Here is a 22,614-nt window from a genome sequence, read left to right as displayed (position 1 = left end):
AATATAGAAAAAGTGGAATGCTAAAAGGCTTCCTTCAGGTACCTCAGACACTCTGTATCATCAATTGAAAATATTTAAAATTGTCTACAGCGCAGAGGAAAATATTGCTGTAGGAAGGTTGTGGGAGGTTAGTTGGGTAACTATTAGAATGGTTCTCAAGAAGTTAAGTTCAATTTTTGGAAAGTGCCAAAGAGCAGTTTGCACTTCATGGTAAATCGCGTTGCCCCAGTAGTCCAGTGATGTTGATGAGCAGATAAGTAAAGATGGAAGGAGAAATTACCTAGGTTTCAAGTTTAATTTTCTTTCACTTTTTTTCATCTGAAGAGATTTTTGGTGTTTTGTTAATTTTAAACTATGATTCTAAATCAGGTGGTGTGTATTGGTTAAATACCCTCACGTAAACAGTTAACCATTGCTTTTTAAATGTTTTCCTGTATCCAGTGCAGTGACCTTAAGTAGTTTTGTTTGAAAGATGGTAATCTTGTTTATTTGCATGCCATAAGGACCCTTAGGGACATTAGTTATGTAATGCCATGAAGAGATGCATGATAGCTGATGTTTAATAACAAAATACATTTTTACTGTTATTTCAGGCTAAGTCTTGCATTTGTCACATGTGCGGTGCCCACTTGAACAGACTTCACTCTTGCCTCTACTGTGTCTTTTTTGGCTGTTTTACAAAGAAACATATCCACGAGCACGCAAAAGCAAAACGACATAATTTAGGTAAGGCATCTTTTTCAGCTCTTTAACCATTGTTAAATTAAGCTTTTAAAAATGTTTTATGAAATTCTGTAAGCCCTGTAACAAAGCAACCCACAACACAAGGTAATCTTCAATACGAGTACTCTTATGTGCAGTTTCTTCATTACAACTAATTAGGAGCTTTCTCCGTTTGACTGCAGGACAAAAAACGTTATTAAAGTGGTGTTAAAAAAAAAATTGTTACCATTACAAGCTGCCACTCTGGAGTCTCACGGTTTCCCCAAAATTGCTTCTCCCTTACAGTCTGATAAGTGCTCTTTGCATTCCAAGCGACTTCTTTTGGACTGGTGACCTGCCTTTTCCCGATCCAGTTGTATTTTGTTTGCTTTTGATCAAAGCAGAGAGATGCTCTAGATCAATGAATATTGAGTTGCAGTTCCTCTTCTAAAAACATTTAAACTGTATTGTCTGATTTCTATGTATATGGATTGCAAAGGAGTCTGCTCTTTTGCATCTGACTTGGTTGTTAAGCAGAGCTCACAGAGTGATAGACCTACTTAGAAGGTCTAATAGTAATGCAAGCAAAGGCCTCTGCCACTGACTTGGTGGTTGCTACATGGCTCTTTAATGTTGCTCTTGGCATAAAGAAATACTCTGCAATAGTAAACTACTCGGTGATAGTGAAATAGTTTGGTCTGGTTCCTTCAACTGCATTGGAGGGAGCAGGATGAATTACTGGTTCTTTGATACTTGTAATATTTGTACCTTCTCGTACCTAGCCATTATTCTCATCTAGAAAGCAGAACATTTGAACATTGGGAACTAGGAGTATGGACTCGTCCCTGGTCCTCCGCCATCTTGCAGCATTGCACCATCTTTTTAACACCTGTTTAGTCTTATGTAGGTTGAGCTGTGCCGCTCTCAGTCTGCTCTTCTGACCTTCTTTATAACACACAAAGTGAAGAACAGATAAAGGCACCTCCGTGATTGATGCAGTTATCTATTAGGACTTCAGCTCGCATTCTTGACTGAGTGGATGCACGACTGAGGAATAGATTTATCCCGATAGTGACAACTATTTGTTTTTGATAGCCTATCCTAACCGTATTATCTCCATAATTCAGACATTTGGGCAGCTCTTAGCCCCAACTGTATGGTGATTCCATTCATCTTTTTGTCTCCTCCTCCCAGGAGGTGTGTGTTTTATCCTAGTTTTGATGGAGCACCCGCTTTGACTTCATATAATGTCTGCAACTTTTTGAGTCTAGTATGATTTCATTAATTGCACGCAAAGAGAACCTATCTTGGCCTCACTTATTTTAAAATTAAGTGAGCAATGGTTATCTGACATACGATTTGTGTCTTATCTCCTTACCATTCAATCTTGAATGGTCTTCAATGCTGTTGAAACAATTCCTCTGGTATACAAGGGGATCTTATTAAAGTAAATTTAGTAGCCTCCCTTGTCAAGGGGCTTTTTCTTCTTATTTGTTGCTCATACTTTATAATTTTCCACTGGCTTGGTGCTGTTTTTGTATTTCTTATTTTCGCCATTGACATCTGAGTGTGTCTGAACCTTGTGATTGCAAAACACTTTCTTTTTTGATCTACCATTTTTTGATCCTCTTGCGTCCTCCACTGGAAGCAGCGTGACTTCTGGGACTAGAATCCCTCTTGCGCCTTTTTGGAGAGGTTGACCGACTCCTAGACGCTGACCGCTGTCTGCTGGATGCAGAGCGACGCTTCTCCGGCGTCGAACGACGCTTCCTGGACTCCGGCGTCGATCGCCGTCTCCTCGGCGTCGACCCTCTTCTCCTCGGCGTCGACCCTCTTCTCCTCGGCGTCGACCGTCGTCTCCTCTGCGTCGACCGTCGACTCCTCGACGTCGACCTCCTCTTTCGCGACGTCGCACGTCGCCCTCTCGACGTCGAGCGTCCCGTCTTCGACGACGAACGCCGCCGTCGTCTTGATGTTCCCGACGTCGAGGAGCCCCTCGACGTCTATCGGCGGTGTCGCCTCGACGGCGATCGACGGTGCCGCCTCGACGGCGAGCGTCGGTGCCGCTTCGGCGAGCGCCGATGCACGTCACTTTGCCTTCGGCGTCGGTAGGAAGATCTCGACGAAGACTATGACGTCGACGGTGGCTTCGACGTCGGCTTCTCCTTCGTCGAGCCGCCACGCCGTCTCGACCCGGAGCCCCGGGGAGAAGGGGAGCACGCCTTCGTCATCCCTCTCGACGTCGTCGTCGATGCCATCGACGGTGAATGGGACCGTTTGCTGGACTTCCTGCCCCCGGGGAGCCCCCCAGGGGCCTCAGCAGAGGGAACCTTCCCAGGCTGCCCAGACCCACCTGCAGCCCGCAGACGCCTATCCTCCAGGCCAGCCAGCCTGATCTTCAATCTGTCCCTCAGAGTCCGAGCAGAAAGCTGCTGGCAGATGACACAATCCTCAGGGACATGATCTTCTGGAAGGCACACGATGCAGACATCATGGGGGTCACTCTTGGCCTTCTTCCTCTCACATGCTGGGCACTTAACAAAAAGGCCAGGCATTTTAGAGCCCCAAAACGCCTAAAACAGCACAAAAAGGAGAAGAGAACACCAAGAAGTAAACTGCAACACTTTTTAGAATTCAAAAGTGCAAAAACAATTCCAATAAACCCTTGAAAAAGGGAGAGCTCAATGCCAGGGTCCTGTAAGCAGGAGCCGGAAAAAAGAACTGAAAGTAGAGGGACCTGCTATGCATTCTGGGATACTGGGAGAAGTTCTGGAAAGTTCTCTTAAAGGCACAGTATCCTATTTAAGCCACATAATGGCAGCCTATGGGGCTTGTCTGTCCCTACCTTCCTCTCTATTATTCCAGAGTCTTTGACTGGGGGAGGCAAGTTTCTCTATGGTAGAAACTGCAGGCTGTTTTATGTGTGGTGTTTTTTTGGTGGAATTTCTAGTTGAAGTACTGGACAGTGTAGCCTGTGGATATAGGCTGCATTATTTGTCTTTAAATTCTCTCTTAAGTGTCTTTGCAGTTTCTGCATTATTTTGACAACTTAAGAGATTATTTTTGATTGCCGGGGTCCACGCACATGGGCGGGACTATTCACTAGATTATGACTATAACCGAGATACCCGCTCTACAGAACTGGAGTTACAGGACAGAAACTACTCCTTCATTTTCATGATTTGGACTGCCCCACATGAATAATTGGAAATTGACTCAAAAGTCAAATTCTATTTGTATCCAACCAAGCAGGGAATGCATGTTGTCCCTTATGTTGGCCAAGCTGGGGTTAAGAGACGCCCAGGTATTTAATACTGGACTGTTTTCACGGAAAAAGTGAGTCACCAATAGCAACTCAGGAAGTAATGTCAGTGAGAGGATTAGCTCTGCATCACCGAATAAGAGCAGGTATCTAGGTAGTGGGGGTCAAGAAGGTGACTAAAATGTAATCCGTGTAAAAAAATGGTTTTATGCTCACCCACTGTGGTATGTATGCCTTGAATATTGGGGAAGGTGTGTAAGGCAGTGATAAGGGGCTCTAAAAGAAATTGCAGGGGGAAAAGGGGACAATCCCTGGCTAGTTCCTAGTTTAATAGTAAAGTATGAAAAGTCGAAGCCTCCACATGAGACATGTTGTGTTAAAGGTCTAGAGCCATCGGTTTATTAATGAAGGCACTACCTAAGCCCATCAGGTGAAATGAATAGGCCCATTCCATATGATCAAATGCCTCCCCTGCGTCCAATGAAATCTGCATTTTCTCCTCTTTAACATGCTACAGCAAATGCAAAAAGGTCTGGAGGCCATCGGCAGAGGAGCATCCGAGGACAAAACCCACTTGCAGTGGCTAGAGAAGAGAGGGTATACATTTCTTGATGTAATTGGCGAGTACCTTTGCCATAATTTTTATATCCAATTTATAAAGGATATGAGCATGTAGTTGGCACAGAAGAGTGGGTGGGTCACGTCCCAGTTTCGGTATAAGGGAGATGTTTGCCCTGTGGAACTACAAGGAATAGTAATAGGGATCTGGAATTTCTCTATATAGTTTTTCTGAGACTCTGTGAGCTTAGTTATCTTATAGAATTAGATTGGCAACCCATCAACTCCCAGTGTCTTAGAAGTGGCCATCCCATCAATTACTTGTGCAATTTTCCTTGCTAGTGAGCTCTCCTCCCAAAGTCTGAGTGTTCGGAGGCTTTTACTGGAAGTGTGATGCGGATGAGAAAAGTGTGGGTTAAATGTTCAGTGTCAAGTGTGTCTGTAGTATAAAGGCATTAATAAAACATCGTAAGTTCATTCAAAATGTTAGCCGGTGTCCATGGTCCTCATTAAGTGCAGGATTAGCCCTGATAGACTCTGCTTTTTTTATTTGGGCTGCCTAAAGCCTTCTGGCTTCTTTACGTTCATAATGCGGTTGTTTTAGGCAGAAAATGGTCCATTCTGCTTACAAGGTGTACAGTTAGTCGATGGCCTGTTTTTAGAAGGTCTCAGAAGACATTTGGGTTGTGGTGGGAGTTATATTCTTGAGTAGATGCCTGTCCGTATCATCCAAGTTATCCCTCTGTTTCCACATGGTACTTGTAGGCTGCTGAGACATTATCATGTCGCCCCGAAGACCGGCCTTCCCTGCCTCCCAGAGCATATGTGTATAGTAGAGGATTTCAGTATTTTCCTCTAAACTTGAAGACCAGCGCAGTCTCTCCTGTTACCACCCATATTTGTCATTCATTTGAAAGTCTGCGTCTAAGCGTGGCAAGATCTTTGTCAATGAGGATCCGATCTTAATCGGAGGTGTTTTTGGTGATGATGCAGTCAGATGTCAGGTTAAGGGTGCTGTGCAGAGAAAATAATCCATCCTTGGCCTAGTACAATGAAAAAAAAGTCTTAAAAGTGTAATCCCGGTCTGAGTGGGTACGTCTAGCGTCCTGGTTCCACCAGTGCATGATCTGATATGAGATCCTGTAGGACATGTTTTGTGATGTGGATCAGTGGCGGTTTTAGAGTGGTCCAGGTGCGGGTTAGGCAGAACGTTCTAATCTCCTCCCAGGAGAACTTAGAAGAAATCAAAGGAATGATGTCCAGACAAGCTAGTCAGAAAAAGTATCTTTAGGCCAACCGGGACACAATTCCTATAATCAACATTTCAGATTTTGCATAGACAAAATGGCCTTCAGTGTCTCTCCAGGTAAATATGACTCTGGCTTCTATGGATTTGTGGAGCAAAATCGCCACAGCACCCTTTGTGGCAAGGGACATTTCCGAACTTAAGCCTTGTTAGTGTAGGTAACCGTACTCACCCAATCCGGTCAAAGCTTCTCATGTTCAGTCTATGTCAAATGGGTCTCCTGAATTAGAGCTATGTCTGGTCTCTGGATATTTAAGTTAATGAAGATCTTTTTCTCTTTTATGAAATAAGTTGTGCCATTTACATTGAGAGGCAACTCTGTGATCTTACCACAATCAGGGGAATTGGTGCAACTGCTGTGTCAATGAGACCCTGGAGAGGAGCCCTAGTAAAGGGCATGTATCTGTGTAGGATACAAGTGACTGGGTGAAGAGGAGTAAGCCTTTAACTAGGTAGGGATTGTGGGTATAGGAATAAGGAGAAATCGACTGTGTGACCTACACAACCCAAACGCAAAATCCAACCCATACCTATAGCCTTGGGGTTGAAAAGCCTACCTACCACTAGCCCAGAGCTGTAATAACTTGGATTGGGTTGTTTAGATACATTGTCTACAAGGCACAGAAAGTGAAAAATAGTGAGTATGCTAGCAAGACCGCCCCAAAAGAGCTTAAAGAAAAACCAGTTAACAGCGGAAAGGAACCAGGACCGTCCAATGATAAAGTAGCACAGCGAGCGGAAATTCATATAGCTTACTAAGATGCCACAGGGCCGGAAAAAGGCAACAAAGATCACCTCATCATGCACACAGTAAAGAGGACATCAGAATGGAGACACATAGGCAAGGAAGAGTTGTGGCTACAGTTCTTAAAGTCCCACTCCATGTGAGCAGCTAAGATCTTCGCAGGGATCTAGATTTATCTCTCCGTTGTGGATGAGTCCTGGGATGGTACGTCTCTTGCTGGGCACTTGAGTCACTTGGTCAAGGTGACAACATCTCCGCTATCATCAGCTGAAGGAGAAGCCCATGATGAAGCGTGCTAGTGTGAGAATGGAACTTTCCTGGTGTCCATTGGTGTTGCGTCCATCAAATCCAACCAGGATTCCACAGCATCGTGATTATTGAATTACTGTGTCTGACCATGACAGTAGTAGTCTTTGTGGTGGGCTCTAGTAGCCCATGTCAAATATCTTGCTGATTAAGTCGGGCCGTAGGGCCAAGAATTTCTTTCACTTAATGTTGTCAAGGAGAAGTCTGCTGAGATCTACATTTCCTGTTCCTCATGGACATATGGCCTGTGTCGATTACCTGATCGGCCTTCCAGTGCTGCAAGAAACACACTAGGGTGGATTGGAGCATCGAATTGGATGAAGTGCAAAGTGAATTCTTTGGTCCTTTTGAATTTCTAATAGGCCAAAAGTGTGGTGCAGGAGCCTGGCAAATGAATGTGTTAGCAATGCACTCCAATTTCTCTTGTAGCCCAGTGATTCTTACATTATCTCTCTTGCTTCTGTCCTCCAAATCTGAAATTTTTTGTTTTTATGTGCAAATTTTCATGCCCCAATCCTGGATTCCATCAAGTCAAGACTGTATCCTGGAGTCCGAGACCTCCATCCCCTTGTAAAAGGTGGCAGTGTGCGACTGCAGAGTGTACTTCTGCAGTGGTCTTACATCTGGTGTCACAAGGAACGTGAACAAAGAAGGGTCCCTGTAAGAGTTCCATGGGTCATGGCAGGTACAGGGAGTAGGCAGAGCATCTCGTAAATCGGTTCTTTGGTAGAGGGCACCTCCTTCAAGAAGAGCAGGTTAGTCAGGAAGTCCACAGAAACATTTCTCCTCATCCACTGTGTCTAGAAGATGCCTAGTGTTCGCCCAAAGATAGGTAAATAAGTGCAGGCGCAATATCGTATGGTCTTAATATTGCCCACAAAAATGGCATTTGGGTCCCTTCAGGGCACCATGAAGCAGGTCAACCCAGCAGCAAATGTAGATTCCACCAGAAAGGAACCTGGCCACACCTCGGGACAATCAACAGTGGGGTATCAATATACGGTGACTAGGTAGAGGCCAGCGTCGGTAATGCCTCGGGTACAGTCTAGCAATCAAGGCTTTCTTGCATGAGCTGCACCATGGCGGTAATGGCTGCCGGTGCTGCAGTTAAAAGGCAGTCAGGCGTCAGCCTGTATCTGCGTTCGCAGTGGGTAGCCACTTCACCAAGAATAGACTGGGAGTCTCCCTATCTATCATCTCAAGCCGACCAGGGTGATTGGAGACAACTGGAGCAGGGATCGGGGTCAACAAGGCTGGTTGCTCTAGGGCAGAGGTCTTTAATCTGTGGGGCCCGACCCCCAGGGGGGTCGTGGAGTCCTGGGAAGGGGGTCGCAGAACAGATTCTGTCAGTTTGCCTTAGTGGCGCTGGGCTGATGGAGGCCTAATTCACACAGAGGGGTGAAAAAAATCAAAGCCTCATTAACAAGTAAAAGGTCTTTTAAAGACCTGTGAAGTACTTGGGTGTGGCTTTGTGTGTGTCCAGTGAAGTGGTTTCAGCCGGCTCACATACACGAGGGGTTGGGAGGGGTGGGGTGGGGTGGCTGGGGGAGGAGGCTGTAGCCCTTTGAGTTCAAAGGGCGTTGCGCGCCTGGAGCGGTGGGTCCCGCCAGTAAAGCACGTGAAAGGTCCTCATTGGTTCAAGTCCCACGAGCCCTCATACCTGGTGCCTGTGCAGGAGAAATATGCCCGATAGGCTGTAACAACATCTCACCATGAAGAACAGACTGTCTGCCAACCCCCCACCCCCACCCCCAGCAGGGAGGCACAGAGATGCCCCCATGAGAGAGGAAGAAGGAAGACGACACAGAGATACTGACCAACCCCCATGAGAGAGGCACAGAAAAGGTGGGTGAATGAATGATGAATGAATGGATGGATGGATGGATGGATGAAAGGGTGGATGGATGAAGGATGAATGTATGGATGAAAGGGTGGATGGCTGTATGGATGGATGGAAGGATGAAAGGGCGGATGGATGAAGGATGGAAGGATGGAAGGATGGAAGGATGGAAGGATGGAAGGATGGATGGATGGATGGATGGATGGATGGATGGATGGATGGAAGGAAGGATGAAAGGGTAGGTGGATGAAGGATGGATGTATGGATGGATAAAAGGTTGCATGTATGAAGGATGAATGGATGTGTGAAAAGGTGGGTGGGTGGATGAATGATGGATGGATGGATGAAAGGGTGGAAGGATGGATGGATGGATGGATGAAGGATGGATGGACAAAAGGGTGGACGAATGAAGGATGGATGGATGGATGGATTGATGAAAAGGTAGATGAAGGATGGATAAAAGGTTGCATGGATAAATGATGGATGGATGTGTGAAAAGGTGGGTGAATGGATGGATAGATGAAAGGGTGGGTGGATGAAGGATGGCTGTATGGATGGAAGGATGAAATGGTGGATGGATGAAGGATTAATGTATGGATGGAAGGATGAAAGGGTGAACGGGTGAAGGATTAATGTATGGATGGAAGGATGAAAGGGTGAACGGGTGAAGGATAGATGGATGGAAAGATGAAAGGGTGGATGGATGAAGGATGGATGTATCGATGGATAAAAGGTTGCATGTATGAAGGATGGATGGATGTGTGCAAAGGTGGGTGGATGAATGATGGGTGAATGGGTGAATGGATGGATAGATGAAAGGGTGAGTGGATGAAGGATGGCTGTATGGATGGAAGGATGAAAGGGTGGATGGATGAAGGATTAATGTATGGATGGATGGATGGAAGGATGAAAGGGTGAACAGGTGAAGGATAGATGGTTGGAAGGATGAAAGGGTGGATGGATGGATGAAGGATGGATGGATGGATGTGTGAAAGTGTGGGTGGACGAATGATGGATGGATGTATGTATGTGATGAGGTCTCACAGGCGCATTTATGGTTGTTGATAGTTGTTGATGATGAGGAGTACCAGTTTCTAGAAACTTTTGTCGGAAGGGGGTCCTTACGCCTAAAAAGGTTTTACAAAGGGGTCTCGGCATCAAAAAGTTTGAAGACCTCTGCTCTAGGGTGAGGTGGGTATGCTTGCCGGAGCTTAGCTTGTCATTTCATTTGACCCAGGTTTGATTTTGTAAAAAATAAAAATGTTCTAATGCATTCAGGTAGAATCTATCCTTGATGTGGCACCTGAACAAATTCAAGCTTGGCCTACATCCCCCTACTCCACACTATCAGCTGTTTTTTCCACAGAAACCTTAACATAAAGCTTCTCAAGTGATGAATGAGTCAAACCTCTATATTTCAAACCGGCATCCTAGAGATGTTTAAGGCAATACAGACTTTTGACGTGGTAGTGCAACGTGGCCAAAAAAGACACTGTAAGAAGACCCCTTCACTGAAATATGTAGTGTACCGTCTTGACCTGCAGTAGTTAATGCTCCTTATGGGAAAGTGTATCCTGACCTCAAGCTTTTTCTCTTTTTGATGGCTGAGGCTTGGTAATATGACAGTAAAAAAACTTTACTAAGAATTTGCATTTTAGTTCCCTGAACATTGGTAACAACTTTTTTTTTTTTTTTTTTTTTGGCTACCATGTAAGTGAAGAAATTAGGGTTGCTTACAGAGACTCATGAGTAGTGTCAAAAGTGAGGGTGGTTTAGTAGGTAGCTGAAATCTGATTGTAATCCAGTCTTGTTCCCTTGAAAAAACAACCAGTGACTAGGGCCACAAGTCCAAGGGGAGGTTGAAAGGTGCTGCTAAGCTAATGTTTTGGTCAGATGATTTAAGATTACAAGTGTATTTGTTCTGTTATCTATAGCCAGGTGTCAGAGCGTAGGGACACATCTACTTAAAGAGGTGTATGCATATTTGAAGGCTACACTAGTACCCTCTGAAATCTGCTGGAGATTTGTTAGCCTGTATAGATCTTTCTTGCAGCGTACAGTAATTAGCCTAACATTAACATTTATGTTTCTTCGAAGATTTGCCACACAGATTTTTCATTCAGTTCCATAGATGTAAGCTGTTTATAATCAAAGTGGTAATTCATGTATTTGCAAGTAACTGAAAAAAGCTCTGTAGCATAGAGCTGGTGTGCTTTACTTTTGCTGATGAAGGTACAAATGGCTTGGTCCAAACTGGGGTGGCTTATTGAGAAAACAAAATGGTATAAACCCAGATCTGTGACTAGGGGTGAATGTTTGATTTGTTCAGTATTCTGGCCAACATTTGTTCTTTTTGCTTTTGTGATCCTAAGTGGGAAGGGTATGCCCAGACGTAGGTCCCATGCTCCCTGTGCCACTGGATTCAAGCTAACCTGGCTGATACCCCAAAACCTGTCCCAGGATGCTAGTTTCCGGTCCACAAAGGGCCTGGCAGTTCGGGCTAGACTGTTCCCAGGGGGAGTTGGGTGAGGATGTATGTATGTGCGTGTGTGACCACCAATTCAAAAATAACTGATTTATTCCATGCACAACATTCAAGATCACTAATGCAAATCCTTACACAGCTTCTGGATCTGGCATTGGAAAGATTTCTGCCACCATCTGTATCTGTTTACTTAAAATGTATAGACCACTGAAAAAGACCTGGAGTATAGTCCTTTTCAGAACGCATTGGCATTGTGTGGTGGTCTTCTCAAATCTTATATTGGCATTTTACATTGGCATTCTGCTCCACTGGAGAAGAAAAGTCTAAAGCTGGACCTGGCTGAAAAAAATGTCTATCACGGCTGTCACGTCTGTGAAAGCAGCAAGTTCCACAGAATTTTTTTGGAAGATCTGAACTTTTTTTAGTCATACTGATGTTTTTTTGAGGAATCCCAAATTGTGGAAGGCGGAAGAAGGCTGGCGTCTAAGCAGATTACTAGCATCTGTGTCGACAAATCTGATTGTATAGCTGCTACTAAGGATCCATACATCTGTCCTAATGCCGTAGCAGTACAGTGAACTGATCTCAGATCTGATGCCTCGAACGGCAAGACATTTGGTACACAGATGAGGAAATGGTTATGAGAGCTGAGCCTTGCACTTTAAGTCCGTGAGATTACAAAGAGAAAACTACTTTCTGTACATTAATTGTTCTGAAATAAAAAACATTTTTCTGGCGGATAACTGCATTCCAAAATTCTCCAAGAGTACGTACTGTACCATCCGAGATTCATACAGCAGTATTCCTGAATATGATGAAGTGGCTCCATTAAATATGCAGTTAGCCCTGGTGGAACTGCTTTCAAATTTTTGGGGCTTCACAAAAGTCAGGATTTAGAGACCTTTTTTACTTTCATTTTTAAGAATTTTCACTGTGGTACTTCCAAATCTTGTCCCCTTCAAAGTTTCCTGGAATTAGCTTCTGCTTTTTTTGTTGTCAGATGTTTGTGACAGAATACACAATAAGAGATGGACTGAGTACTTAAGCTTTTCAGACACTCTCGCCCAGTCACAGATCTGGGTTTAATCAATCATTGTTCTTCTGCTTACTAAGCCACCCCAGTTTGGACCCAGCCATATGTAAATCAGTCTTGACCCTGTTCCTCATGGAGCAGTACACCCAAATTGCCAGGAGAGGTCCTCCCTCGACCGGCAAAGAGCATCCTGGGACTGGTTTCGGGGTTTCATCCTTGATCAGCCAGGCTAGCTTGAATCCAGAGACCAAGTGTGCAAGGAACCCACGTCTGGGCATAACCTGGCCACTAAGGGCGAACATAACAAACTCAATAAGATGATGGGCGGAGTGTTGAAACTTTTCAGACACTTGACCCCAGTCACAGATCTGAGTTTAATCCATCATCGTTATGCTCACTAAGGGCCAGATGCATCTAAGGGTTTGGTCATTCTGTGGCTATCGGAAAATGTGTTCATGCATAAGCCACCCCAGTTTGGACCTAGCCTTATGCAAATCAGTCTTGACCATGTTCCTCATGGGAACAGTCCGGCCAGAACTGCCAGGCCAGGTTTGTGACCACTTCGCAGGCATATTTATTGTGGTGATCAGGACTGTAAGCACTTCAGAGGCCCAGTAAGAGTCTTGGATTCTTCCCCCTTAAGAGCAATCATAATGTTATAATGTTCCAAAACGACATCTGTCCAGTGTTCTGCCCCCCCCCCCCCCCCCTCCCAGTCCGGGGGCTCACAAAAGCAGGTGCAATCCATAATGGCTAGTCTTGTTAAATTTGCAGAAGAAGCGGGTTTTCAATATACAGGAAAATTGGCGCTCTAGCAATATATAAGCAATATTTGGTGCTTAGTGTAATGTCAGTTACGTGGTGCAAGCAGGTGAGGGGAGACCCTTAAACCCCTCGTCTATTGTGTGAAACCAATTCACACCGACACAAAGAAACACAAATTCCTGCGCATTCTAAGCAAAGTCAAAACACAATTTGTTAAGTAAATGCAAGAAAGCACGAAAGTTTTGGAGTTAATTTTCTCCCTTTAATAAGTCATCAGGTATAGGGAAAATACACAGCCAGCCGACACGTGTTTTGTTGTAGGTATACACAGATTTCCTACAACTCTTCAGGGCTGGAAAGGAAACCAAATAGATGACCTAAGTTCACAACATACAGGTACATGTCAATCATGTTAACCACTGTACGTATCCCAAACTGTGCATGTTAAGCTAACGTCACCCAACACGCGTGGAACCGAAACACGAGATCCTTATTACTATACAATATGTACTAAATCTTCCGTTTTGACATGGTATGGTGAAGTCATAGTGAAACGACGTAAAGTTATGCCGAGCAAAAGTCATGTATAACATCATTATGACACATATGAGATTGTTGGGAAAAACATTAATGTAACACGACGTAGCAGGAGTATAATAGTTGTGACAAGTGTATCGTGCAATAACAGTGAACTTTAGTGACAGTAAAAGAACACTCTGGTACCTCAATGGCTGTATCCAGGTCTGTAAGGCTAGTAGTCACAACCAAAATTAAGGAAAAATGGAAAAAATATAAAGAAACAAAATTGGAGCGAAGGGAAGAAAAAGAGAAGGGGCATTAATATAAAGGTTACAAAAGAAAGGGGCAACCGTCTCAAAAAGGACAGTAGTGCAGAAGTCCCTTACCCCAATTCCGGTGATAATTCCAACCCGGAAGGGTAACCAATTTCAGAGTTCAATATAGAGTAGGACGGTAAAAGAAAAGGGGCCCCTGGTAAGGCTGTAAAGAAAAACGTTAAAGGTCTCACTAGGTTGTATGAAAGTCCACATGACTAACTTGTTTTTGGAATTTATCTTAAAGTTATACTTCAGATCTTGAGATGGTTAAAAAATGAGTAAAAAGGGGCTATTGTAATCATTCAAAAGCGGGTTACAATAAATAGACGAGCCAGTTAAAGTATCTGAATTCAACATATATAATCACCCCCTAGGCATCGAAGGGAATACCACAGGTAATCAATAACAAGAAAATTCCAGCATTGTAAAAAACAATGGAGTATTACATAAAACGGGCCTCTTGTAGAATAAATGTCACGAAATCGGGTCCTGTTAACATGCACAGTTTGGGATACGTACAGTGGTTAACATGATTGACATGTACCTGTATGTTGTGAACTTAGGTCATCTATTTTGTGTCCTTTCCAGCCCTGAAGAGTTGTTGGAAATCTGTGTATACCTACAACGAAACACGTGTCGGCTGGCTGTGTATTTTCCTTATACCTGATGACCTATTAAAGGGAGAAAATTAACTCCAAAACCTTCGTGGGACTTACCCGTTGCTTTTTCTTGCATTTACTTAACCGATTGTGTTTTGACATTGCTTGGAGTGCTCAGGCATTTGTGTTTCTTTGGCTAGTCTTGTTAGCCTAAGTCTGAAACCTCTGTTGTGCTCATTGGAGTTATTACATTTTAATCGATGTTCTGTTTGACTTCCTGGCAAAAGACTGTTTTGGCCCCAGACCAGTGCTTTCTATAATTAATTTCTTAAGTTATATTAAGCCTAACACCACATCAACTCCAAACCAAATGGTTGCAAATATTTATCTAAAGCTGTTCTTTATGTGCCTGTGCATTGTGAGTTAGTTTTGTGGATCTGATTACAAGTCCTTCTGCTTGTACCTGAAACCAGGACTGAGAAGAAAAAAAGAGAAAGTCTGACCATAACACTTGTTGGCAAGAGTCTTCAGTATGTGGAGCTACAGCACTACAACTGTTGAAAAAGAGAAGTTTAAATTCCTTCCCATTATCCAGTCAGTCAAAATACTTTATTCTCCAGTATTGGGGCGTCTTTCATAGATTCACATGCTTGAATATTCCCCGTCGTCGGAGTGGGAGTCCCACAGTAAATAAAATAGCAATAAATACTATATATATATATATATATATATATATATAATGAGAAAAAAACCTGAAATACATATTAGAGAAGGCATAAACTGCCTAACCAAAATTCTACATAGGAATGCATGGAGAAGGAAAAGACCATATGCAGCCTATCCTTGTCATTATGTTGGTCCAAACTGCAGCCAATCGGGCGACAGCAGCCCTCTAGAACATTCTCCTCAGAGCTCAGCACCTCAGATTTTCTACCGCACGTCGTGTGTAAGGAGTCTCCCTGAGCTCTGCTCAGTTTTTCTCATCTCTTCAGGTTTTTTCCTGTTTCTCAACATGTCTACAAGTAAGAAGTCTCTTTTCAGAGCTTGTTCATCCTGTGGTAAGCTAAGACTTTTTTCTGAGGACCACACAGTAAGTGTATTTACTGTCTTTACCCTGACCATGAGGTAGGGAGCTGTAAGTTCTGTAGAACATTCTCCCCAAAGACTTTAAAAGACAGAGAAGGCAGTTTACTACTCTGGCTTCAGAGGCTAAAGGATAAAGACAATGTACTTTCTGATGCTGAAAGTCTAATTTCCGGCCATTCTAAAGCAGCTTCTAAGAGTGGTAGTGTGCAGGAGGTGCCTTCTCCATTTTTGAAAAAGAAGAGGATGTCTCTCTCCTTGACCTCTGCGGTGTCTTCACCACTTCCTACCACTTCTGGGCCCACAAGACCTGGCTCTCAAGCTCCTTCTGCATCTGCTTCCAGTTTTTCTGTGAAGAAAACTGATTTTCCGTTGACGGTGTCGTCTACAGTCCCGTCGACGAGATTTGCTGTCTCTGGTTCAAAGACGACGGTAACGACGACGCTTGCATCTGGATCGTCGACAGCCCCTTAGAGTAATTCTCAGCTCTATCGTCAATCATCCCAATTTCGTCGTCGTCGACGAAGAAACCTCAGTCGTCGACAGTCCGGTCGACGAAAGGTTTGAAGATGTTGATTTCGTCAACGCCTTCAACGACTAGCGTTCCGTCGACAGGTGTCCCGTCGACGAGTGTTAAGTCGTCTGTCCCGTCGCCGACTGCTCCATCGACTACTGCCCTGTCGACTACCTTCCCGTCGAAGAAGATAAAACGGAAGGCTCCGTCGACGTCCATGAAGGTTACGTCAACGGCTCCACTGCTGTCGACTATGTCCCCATCGACGATGTCTTCATCGACAACGGTTTCGATGGCGATTTCGACGAAGAAGACCGCAAAGACCATTGCACCGTCTATGCCTCTGAAAGCTCCGTTGACGGAAGGATTATAGTAGACGTCTAAATCGCAAGATGTAGTCACAATGAAACCATCTTCATTTGCCTCATTACCCTTGTTGCCGCTGTTTTCCAGCAAATCGGACCAGATCGCAACTTTACCAGAGAGGGGAATGCCTCTTCCACCCTCTCCTTTGTTCGCTACGGACTCAGATCAGGAGTCTGAAGGGCAGGAGCATGAAGCTTTTACAGAGGCTCAAAGTCCATCAGATTTAAGTATAAAGTGTCAGGACTTCAGTAATGATGAGGAGGAACAGTATGGCCTTCATGATGAGGTTCAGACTCAAATGCCAGCTGCGATGTTGCCATTCTCAATTATTTCAAGCCTCCAAAATGTTGGATGACTATAATCGGCGTTTCCCTCCATCACCTCAAGTGTCTACTGTCCCATCTGTTTTGACCCCGATTACGGAGCAGTCTACCGCTCTTCCAGAGCCTTCACTGCCTGCTATCAGTCAGAGACACACTTCAATTCAGGTTCACTGAACTTTGTATCCTGATGATGACGACGAGAACCCTCCTGAGCGAGAGGATGGTGAAGTTACAGATGTGGATGGTGATGATCAGATGGCAGAGTGGGATGACTATCGGGCACAGACACATCCCCATCTCAGGTGACGTCAGGGGATTCTCCGGTGGATATTGCAAGCTTCCATCAATTGATGGACCGAGCAGCAGAGCGTTTCAAGTTGCCACGAGTCCAAAGAGAGGAAGATTGTGTTCGAGGCATATGGGCTGCAGATGGTACATTATGAATAGATCGCCATCTGGTGTTGGGCTCGGATGATTGCACTTTGTTTTTCTCTTGGAGAGTCTTTTGTATCTTGGTGACTCCTCCCTTGGTTGGTAGTGCGCATGGGCATCGGCTCCATCCTTAGATTGTTTTTTTCCGCCATCGGGTTCGGATGAGGATCGAGACGCTCCAGATCAACTTCAGAAGAAAGTGATTTATCGGCGCGTATTCCCTTTCCAATTCGACGGTATTGTTATCGAACGCGTTCATTTCCATTCCGACGCGTTGCAAATAAAAAATCGAAGAGAAAAACTTGGATCTACGTCGAAGAACAGGAGGCCTTTCTCGACGCAGTCAAGCCAGGAGTCCATGGAAAGGACTCCATTCAAAAAAATGTCCAACGTGTGGTGCTAAGTTCCCACACAAGGACCTACACGAGGTGTGCAACCTCTGTCTATCGCCTGAACACGAATCCAGGGACTGCGAAGCCTGTGCAGCATTCGCCTCCAAGCTAACGATTAGAAATCGGCGAGCTCGAAGACACGAGGTTTCCAGAATGCAGGCGGAAGCGATCCCAGAGTTGTTCGGAGACGAGCAAATCGAGGAAGAAGAAGAACAGTCGGGGTCGGAAGGGGACCAGTCGGAGACCGAAGAACTCATCGATCAACAAACCGTGAGTGACGACGTCCCCTTACCGAAAAACCGACCCCGTGCGGTAACAACCCCGCCCTCGGGCCCGGTCAAACCGCTGAAAAAAGTTTCCGACGCCCCGCCCTCGGGCCCGGCAACGAAACCGAAACCGAAACCGAAACACTCGGACTCCCACCATGTCGGATCCGAGAAAAGGGCGACATCGACTTCGGCACCGAGGCTACATGCAAAAGAGAGCTCGGTATCGAAACATTCCATGTCGAAACATAAATATGACTTATCGCCCAAGAGACACTCGATACCAAGAAGGTCGGAATCGAGCAGGCATTCGGTGTCGAAAACAACAAGATCTGACGATCGAAAACAAAAGCACCTCTCGGAACCAGGACCTTCGGTACCGATTCAGGAGCAACAGACAGATCCCAAACAAAAGATCTTGTTTATTGATCCACAAACTGGGAAAGTGGTCACAAAGAAGAGAAAGAGTGAACAGTCAGAAGATAAACCTCTTCCTTCAAAAAAGAGAACAATGGGGACGAATATAACTCCTCCTGCTTCTCCTCGTCCTAGAGTCACACCCTCTTCTCCTATTCCTCACAATAGGCCAAATATTCCTACACCTTCCACACCAAGACCAGCTACACCTCAGTCAGATGTAGACAGTGATCTAGGGGAGGGAGAACCTCAGGGGGATGACTAAACTATCCCAGATGAGGAGGACCCATGGGAAAATTATGATGTAGGGTCAGATGAGGACAACGAACCAGAGCTATATCCCTCAAAGCCTTCACCACCTGATAACACAGGGTTTGTGCAGCTCATTAATAGGGCAGCAAAATATCACAAACTAGATATGCACACAGAACCTCAAATAGAGGATTTCTTGTTAGAGACTCTACCTAATGCACAGAGAACATCAGGTACTCTTCCTATGTTAAAGGGTCTTCTTAGTCACACAGAGGAAATATTCGAAAACCCAGTGAGAGCCAGGGTGTTAAACCCGAGAATTGATAAAAAATACAAAGCGGCTCCAAAGGACCCAATATTTATTAGAGGGCATGTACCTCTAGACTCGCTGGTGGTCTCAAACGCTCGTAAAAGAGCAAACTCATTATCTACAGGAGAGGCTCCTCCACCAGATAAAGAGTCGAAGTTAATAGATGCATCAGGCAAAAGAGTAGCATCACAGGCAGCGAATAGCTGGCGTATAGCCAATACACAAGCACTACTCGCACGTTACGACAGGGCACATTACGATGAGTTAGAAAAACTTCTCATACATCTCCCAAAAGAACACCAGAAAAAGGCAGATCAATTAATACAGGAAGGTAAAATAATAACCAATACTTCCATTAAGTGTGCATTAGACGCAGCAGACACTGCAGCAAGGTCTATTAACACCAGTGTCATGCTAAGAAGGCATGCATGGCTTAGAATCTCAGGATTCAAACAAGAAGTACAAACAGCCCTATTGAACAAACCATTTGATCAGAAAACATTGTTTGGTTCAAGCACAGACGAGACATTAGAAAAAATGAAGAAAGATCCGGAAACGGCTAAGTCAATGGGAGCATTGCAACAGCCAACACACAGAGGTTCCTTTCGTAGATCCACCTATAGAGGGGGCTCAAAGAACACAGGAACGAATCAGCAATCCACATCTTTCACACCAACATCACCCAGAGGTAATTCAAGAGGCAGTTACAGAGGTAACAACAATAAGGGTAGAGGCCGCGGAAATAATAACAACCGCAACGCCTCAACACCAAAACAGTGACTTCATAGAACTCCCCCCAGACCACATAACACCGGTCGGGGGACGTCTATCACAGTTCCTACCTGTCTGGGAAAACATCACGTCAGACAAGTGGGTGAGACAAATTATCCAACATGGTTATTGCCTAGAACTCACAGCTACCCCACCAAACATCTCCCCCAAACAGCGTCCAATGAGTCAAGATCATCTGACATTGTTAAGAGAAGAAGTGCTAGCACTTCTACAAAAGCATGCAATAGAGAAGGTCCCAAAGGATCAACAAGGAACAGGAGTATACTCTCTATACTTCCTGATCCCCAAAAAGGACGGGTCCCTAAGACCAATATTAGACCTCAGACCTCTCAATGCTTACATAAATTCGGAGCATTTCCACATGGTCACGCTCCAACAAGTACTCCCTTTACTGAAGAAAGGGGACTTTCTTTCTACACTGGATCTAAAAGACGCTTACTTTCATATCCCAATTCACAAAGCCCACAGAAAATACCTAAGGTTTGTGTTAGAAGGACAACACTATCAGTTCAAAGTCCTTCCGTTCGGGGTCACAACGGCACCAAGAGTGTTCACAAAATGTCTAGCTGTGGTGGCAGCACACCTAAGAAGACAACAAATACATGTCTTCCCATACTTGGACGATTGGCTAATAAAGGCCAAGTCAAAGGAAGAATGTCTTCACAACACACAGAAGACAATCCAATTGCTGCACCACCTAGGGTTCACGGTGAACTACAAAAAATCACACCTGCAACCAAACCAGATTCAGCAATACCTGGGGGCTACAGTAGACACAGAGAAGGCAATAGCATACCCCAACCCAATCAGAGTACAGACAATGGTCGGGTTAATACAAAGATTTCAACCACAACACTTACTACCAGCACGAGTGTTTATGCAACTATTAGGCATGATGTCCTCCTGCATACTGCTAATACCACATGCCAGACTGCAAATGCGCCCACTACAAGAGTGTCTAGCGACACAGTGGAATCAGGCTCAAGGTCAGATTACAGATCTGGTGTTGGTAAACGACCGGACGTATCGCTCTCTGAAGTGGTGGAACACAGAAAACATTTCCAAGGGACGGTCGTTCCTAGAGCCAATTCCACACGTGATAATAACAGGGGACGCATCGCTCTCCGGATGGGGAGCGCATATGGACAAATACACAGTACAGGGGAAGTGGAGTGTGCAGCAAAAGAAACTGCACATCAACTACCTAGAACTATTAGCAATATTTCTAGCACTAAAAGCTTTCCAAATGCAAATAGCAGGGAGAGCAGTCCTGATCAGAACAGACAACATGACTGCAATGTATTATATTCAAAAACAGGGGGACACACACTCTCTCCAACTGTCCAGACTAGCACAGGACATATGGAGATGGGCCATTCCTCAAAAGATCTACCTGTTAGCGGAACACCTACCAGGAGTTCAAAATCAAATAGCAGACATCCTAAGCAGACAGTCAGAACAAGTACACGAATGGGAGCTGCACGACCAAATACTACAGCCATTCTTCCAAAAATGGGGGCAACCAGAGATAGATCTGTTTGCCAATCATCAGAACGCAAAATGCAAAGAATTCGCATCCAGGTACCCACACCAAAGGTCCCAAGGCAATGCACTGTGGATAAATTGGTCCAACAAATTTGCTTACGCGTTCCCTCCTCTACCGCGAATTCCATTACTGGTTCGGAAACTACAGCAACACTCAATGACAATAATACTAGTGGCACCCACGTGGGCAAGACAGCCGTGGTTCACCACGCTGCTACAACTCTCACAAGTACCACATCAAAAGCTAAGGTTATTACCCATGCATCTTACACAGAACCATGGAGAAATAATGCACCCAGATCCCAAACAACTGAACCTAGCGATCTGGCTCCTGAGGTCATAGAGTTTGGGTATTTAGATTTACCACCAGAATGCATGGAAATCATTAAGCAAGCAAGACGTCCTACCACCAGAGCATGCTATGCAGCAAAATGGAAGAGGTTTGCTATACACTGTAACAGTAAGAACATCAACCCTCTGGACGCATCCACTAAACAAATCATTTGCTATTTATTACACTTACAGCAATGTAACCTAGCATATACCTCTATCAGAGTTCATCTCGCAGCTATAGCGGCGTATCTACAAAACAGGTAACATCTGTCACTGTTTAAGGTACCAGCAATTAAAGCTTTCATGGAAGGACTCAAAAGAGTCATTCCACCAAGAAGACCTCCTTCCCCAGTCTGGAATCTCAACATAGTGCTTACCAGACTAATGGGGCCACCCTTTGAACCTATGCATAGGTGTGAAATACAATTCCTCACATGGAAGGTGGCCTTCCTCATAGCTATCACGTCACTTAGAGTAAGTGAACTGCAGGCTTTTACGATTCAAGAACCATTTATGCAGCTACACCAAAATAAAGTGGTTCTTAGAACAAACCCAAAATTCTTACTGAAGGTTATTTCAGCATTCCACATCAATCAGTCAGTGGAATTACCGGTTTTCTTTCCAAAACCACAAACAGTAGCTGAAAGAGCCCTACATACACTGGACGTTAGAAGGGCCATATTGTACTATATAGAAAGAACACAAACTTTCAGAAAGACAAAACAGCTATTTGTTGCGTTTTCTCCTACACATAAAGGCAATCCCATCTCCAAAGCGGGCATTGCCAGATGGATTGTAAAATGCATTCAAATATGCTACTTAAAGGCAAAGAGAACATTAACTGTTCCTCCTAGAGCTCACTACACGTAAACTAGGAGCATCTATGGCATTTCTGGGAAACATTCCACTAGATGACATATGCAAAGCGGCTACCTGGGTTACACCGCACACCTTCACAAAACACTATTGTGTAGATGTGCACACAACACAACAAGCTAGAGTGGGACAAGCAGTATTAAAAACATTGTTTCAGACAGTTGCAACAGACACGGGCGACCACCGCTAGGGAGAGAACTGCTGTATAGTCTATTCATAATGTACCATCTGCAGCCCATATGCCTCGAACGGAATATGCTACTTACCAGTATGCAT

At 44.6% G+C, this 22,614-nt stretch overlaps 1 protein-coding gene across 1 annotated transcript in view; it reads left to right on the top strand.

Moving 5' to 3' along the window:
• Positions 1 to 22,614, top strand: part of LOC147672501 (ubiquitin carboxyl-terminal hydrolase 22-A-like) — a 377,196-nt gene that overhangs the window by 57,848 nt on the left and 296,734 nt on the right. Inside the window, exon 2 of the mRNA XM_086947987.1 lies at positions 594 to 726. Within this exon, the coding sequence (XP_086804113.1) occupies positions 594 to 726 (133 nt within the window). The remainder of the gene's footprint in view (positions 1 to 593; positions 727 to 22,614) is intronic.

This window comes from Lissotriton vulgaris, unplaced genomic scaffold (genome assembly GCF_964263255.1).
Source record: "Lissotriton vulgaris unplaced genomic scaffold, aLisVul1.2 SCAFFOLD_902, whole genome shotgun sequence".
Lineage (NCBI taxonomy): Eukaryota > Metazoa > Chordata > Amphibia > Caudata > Salamandridae > Lissotriton > Lissotriton vulgaris.
The sequence above is the reverse complement of the archived record's forward strand: the minus strand, read 5'-3'. Positions and strand labels throughout refer to the sequence as shown.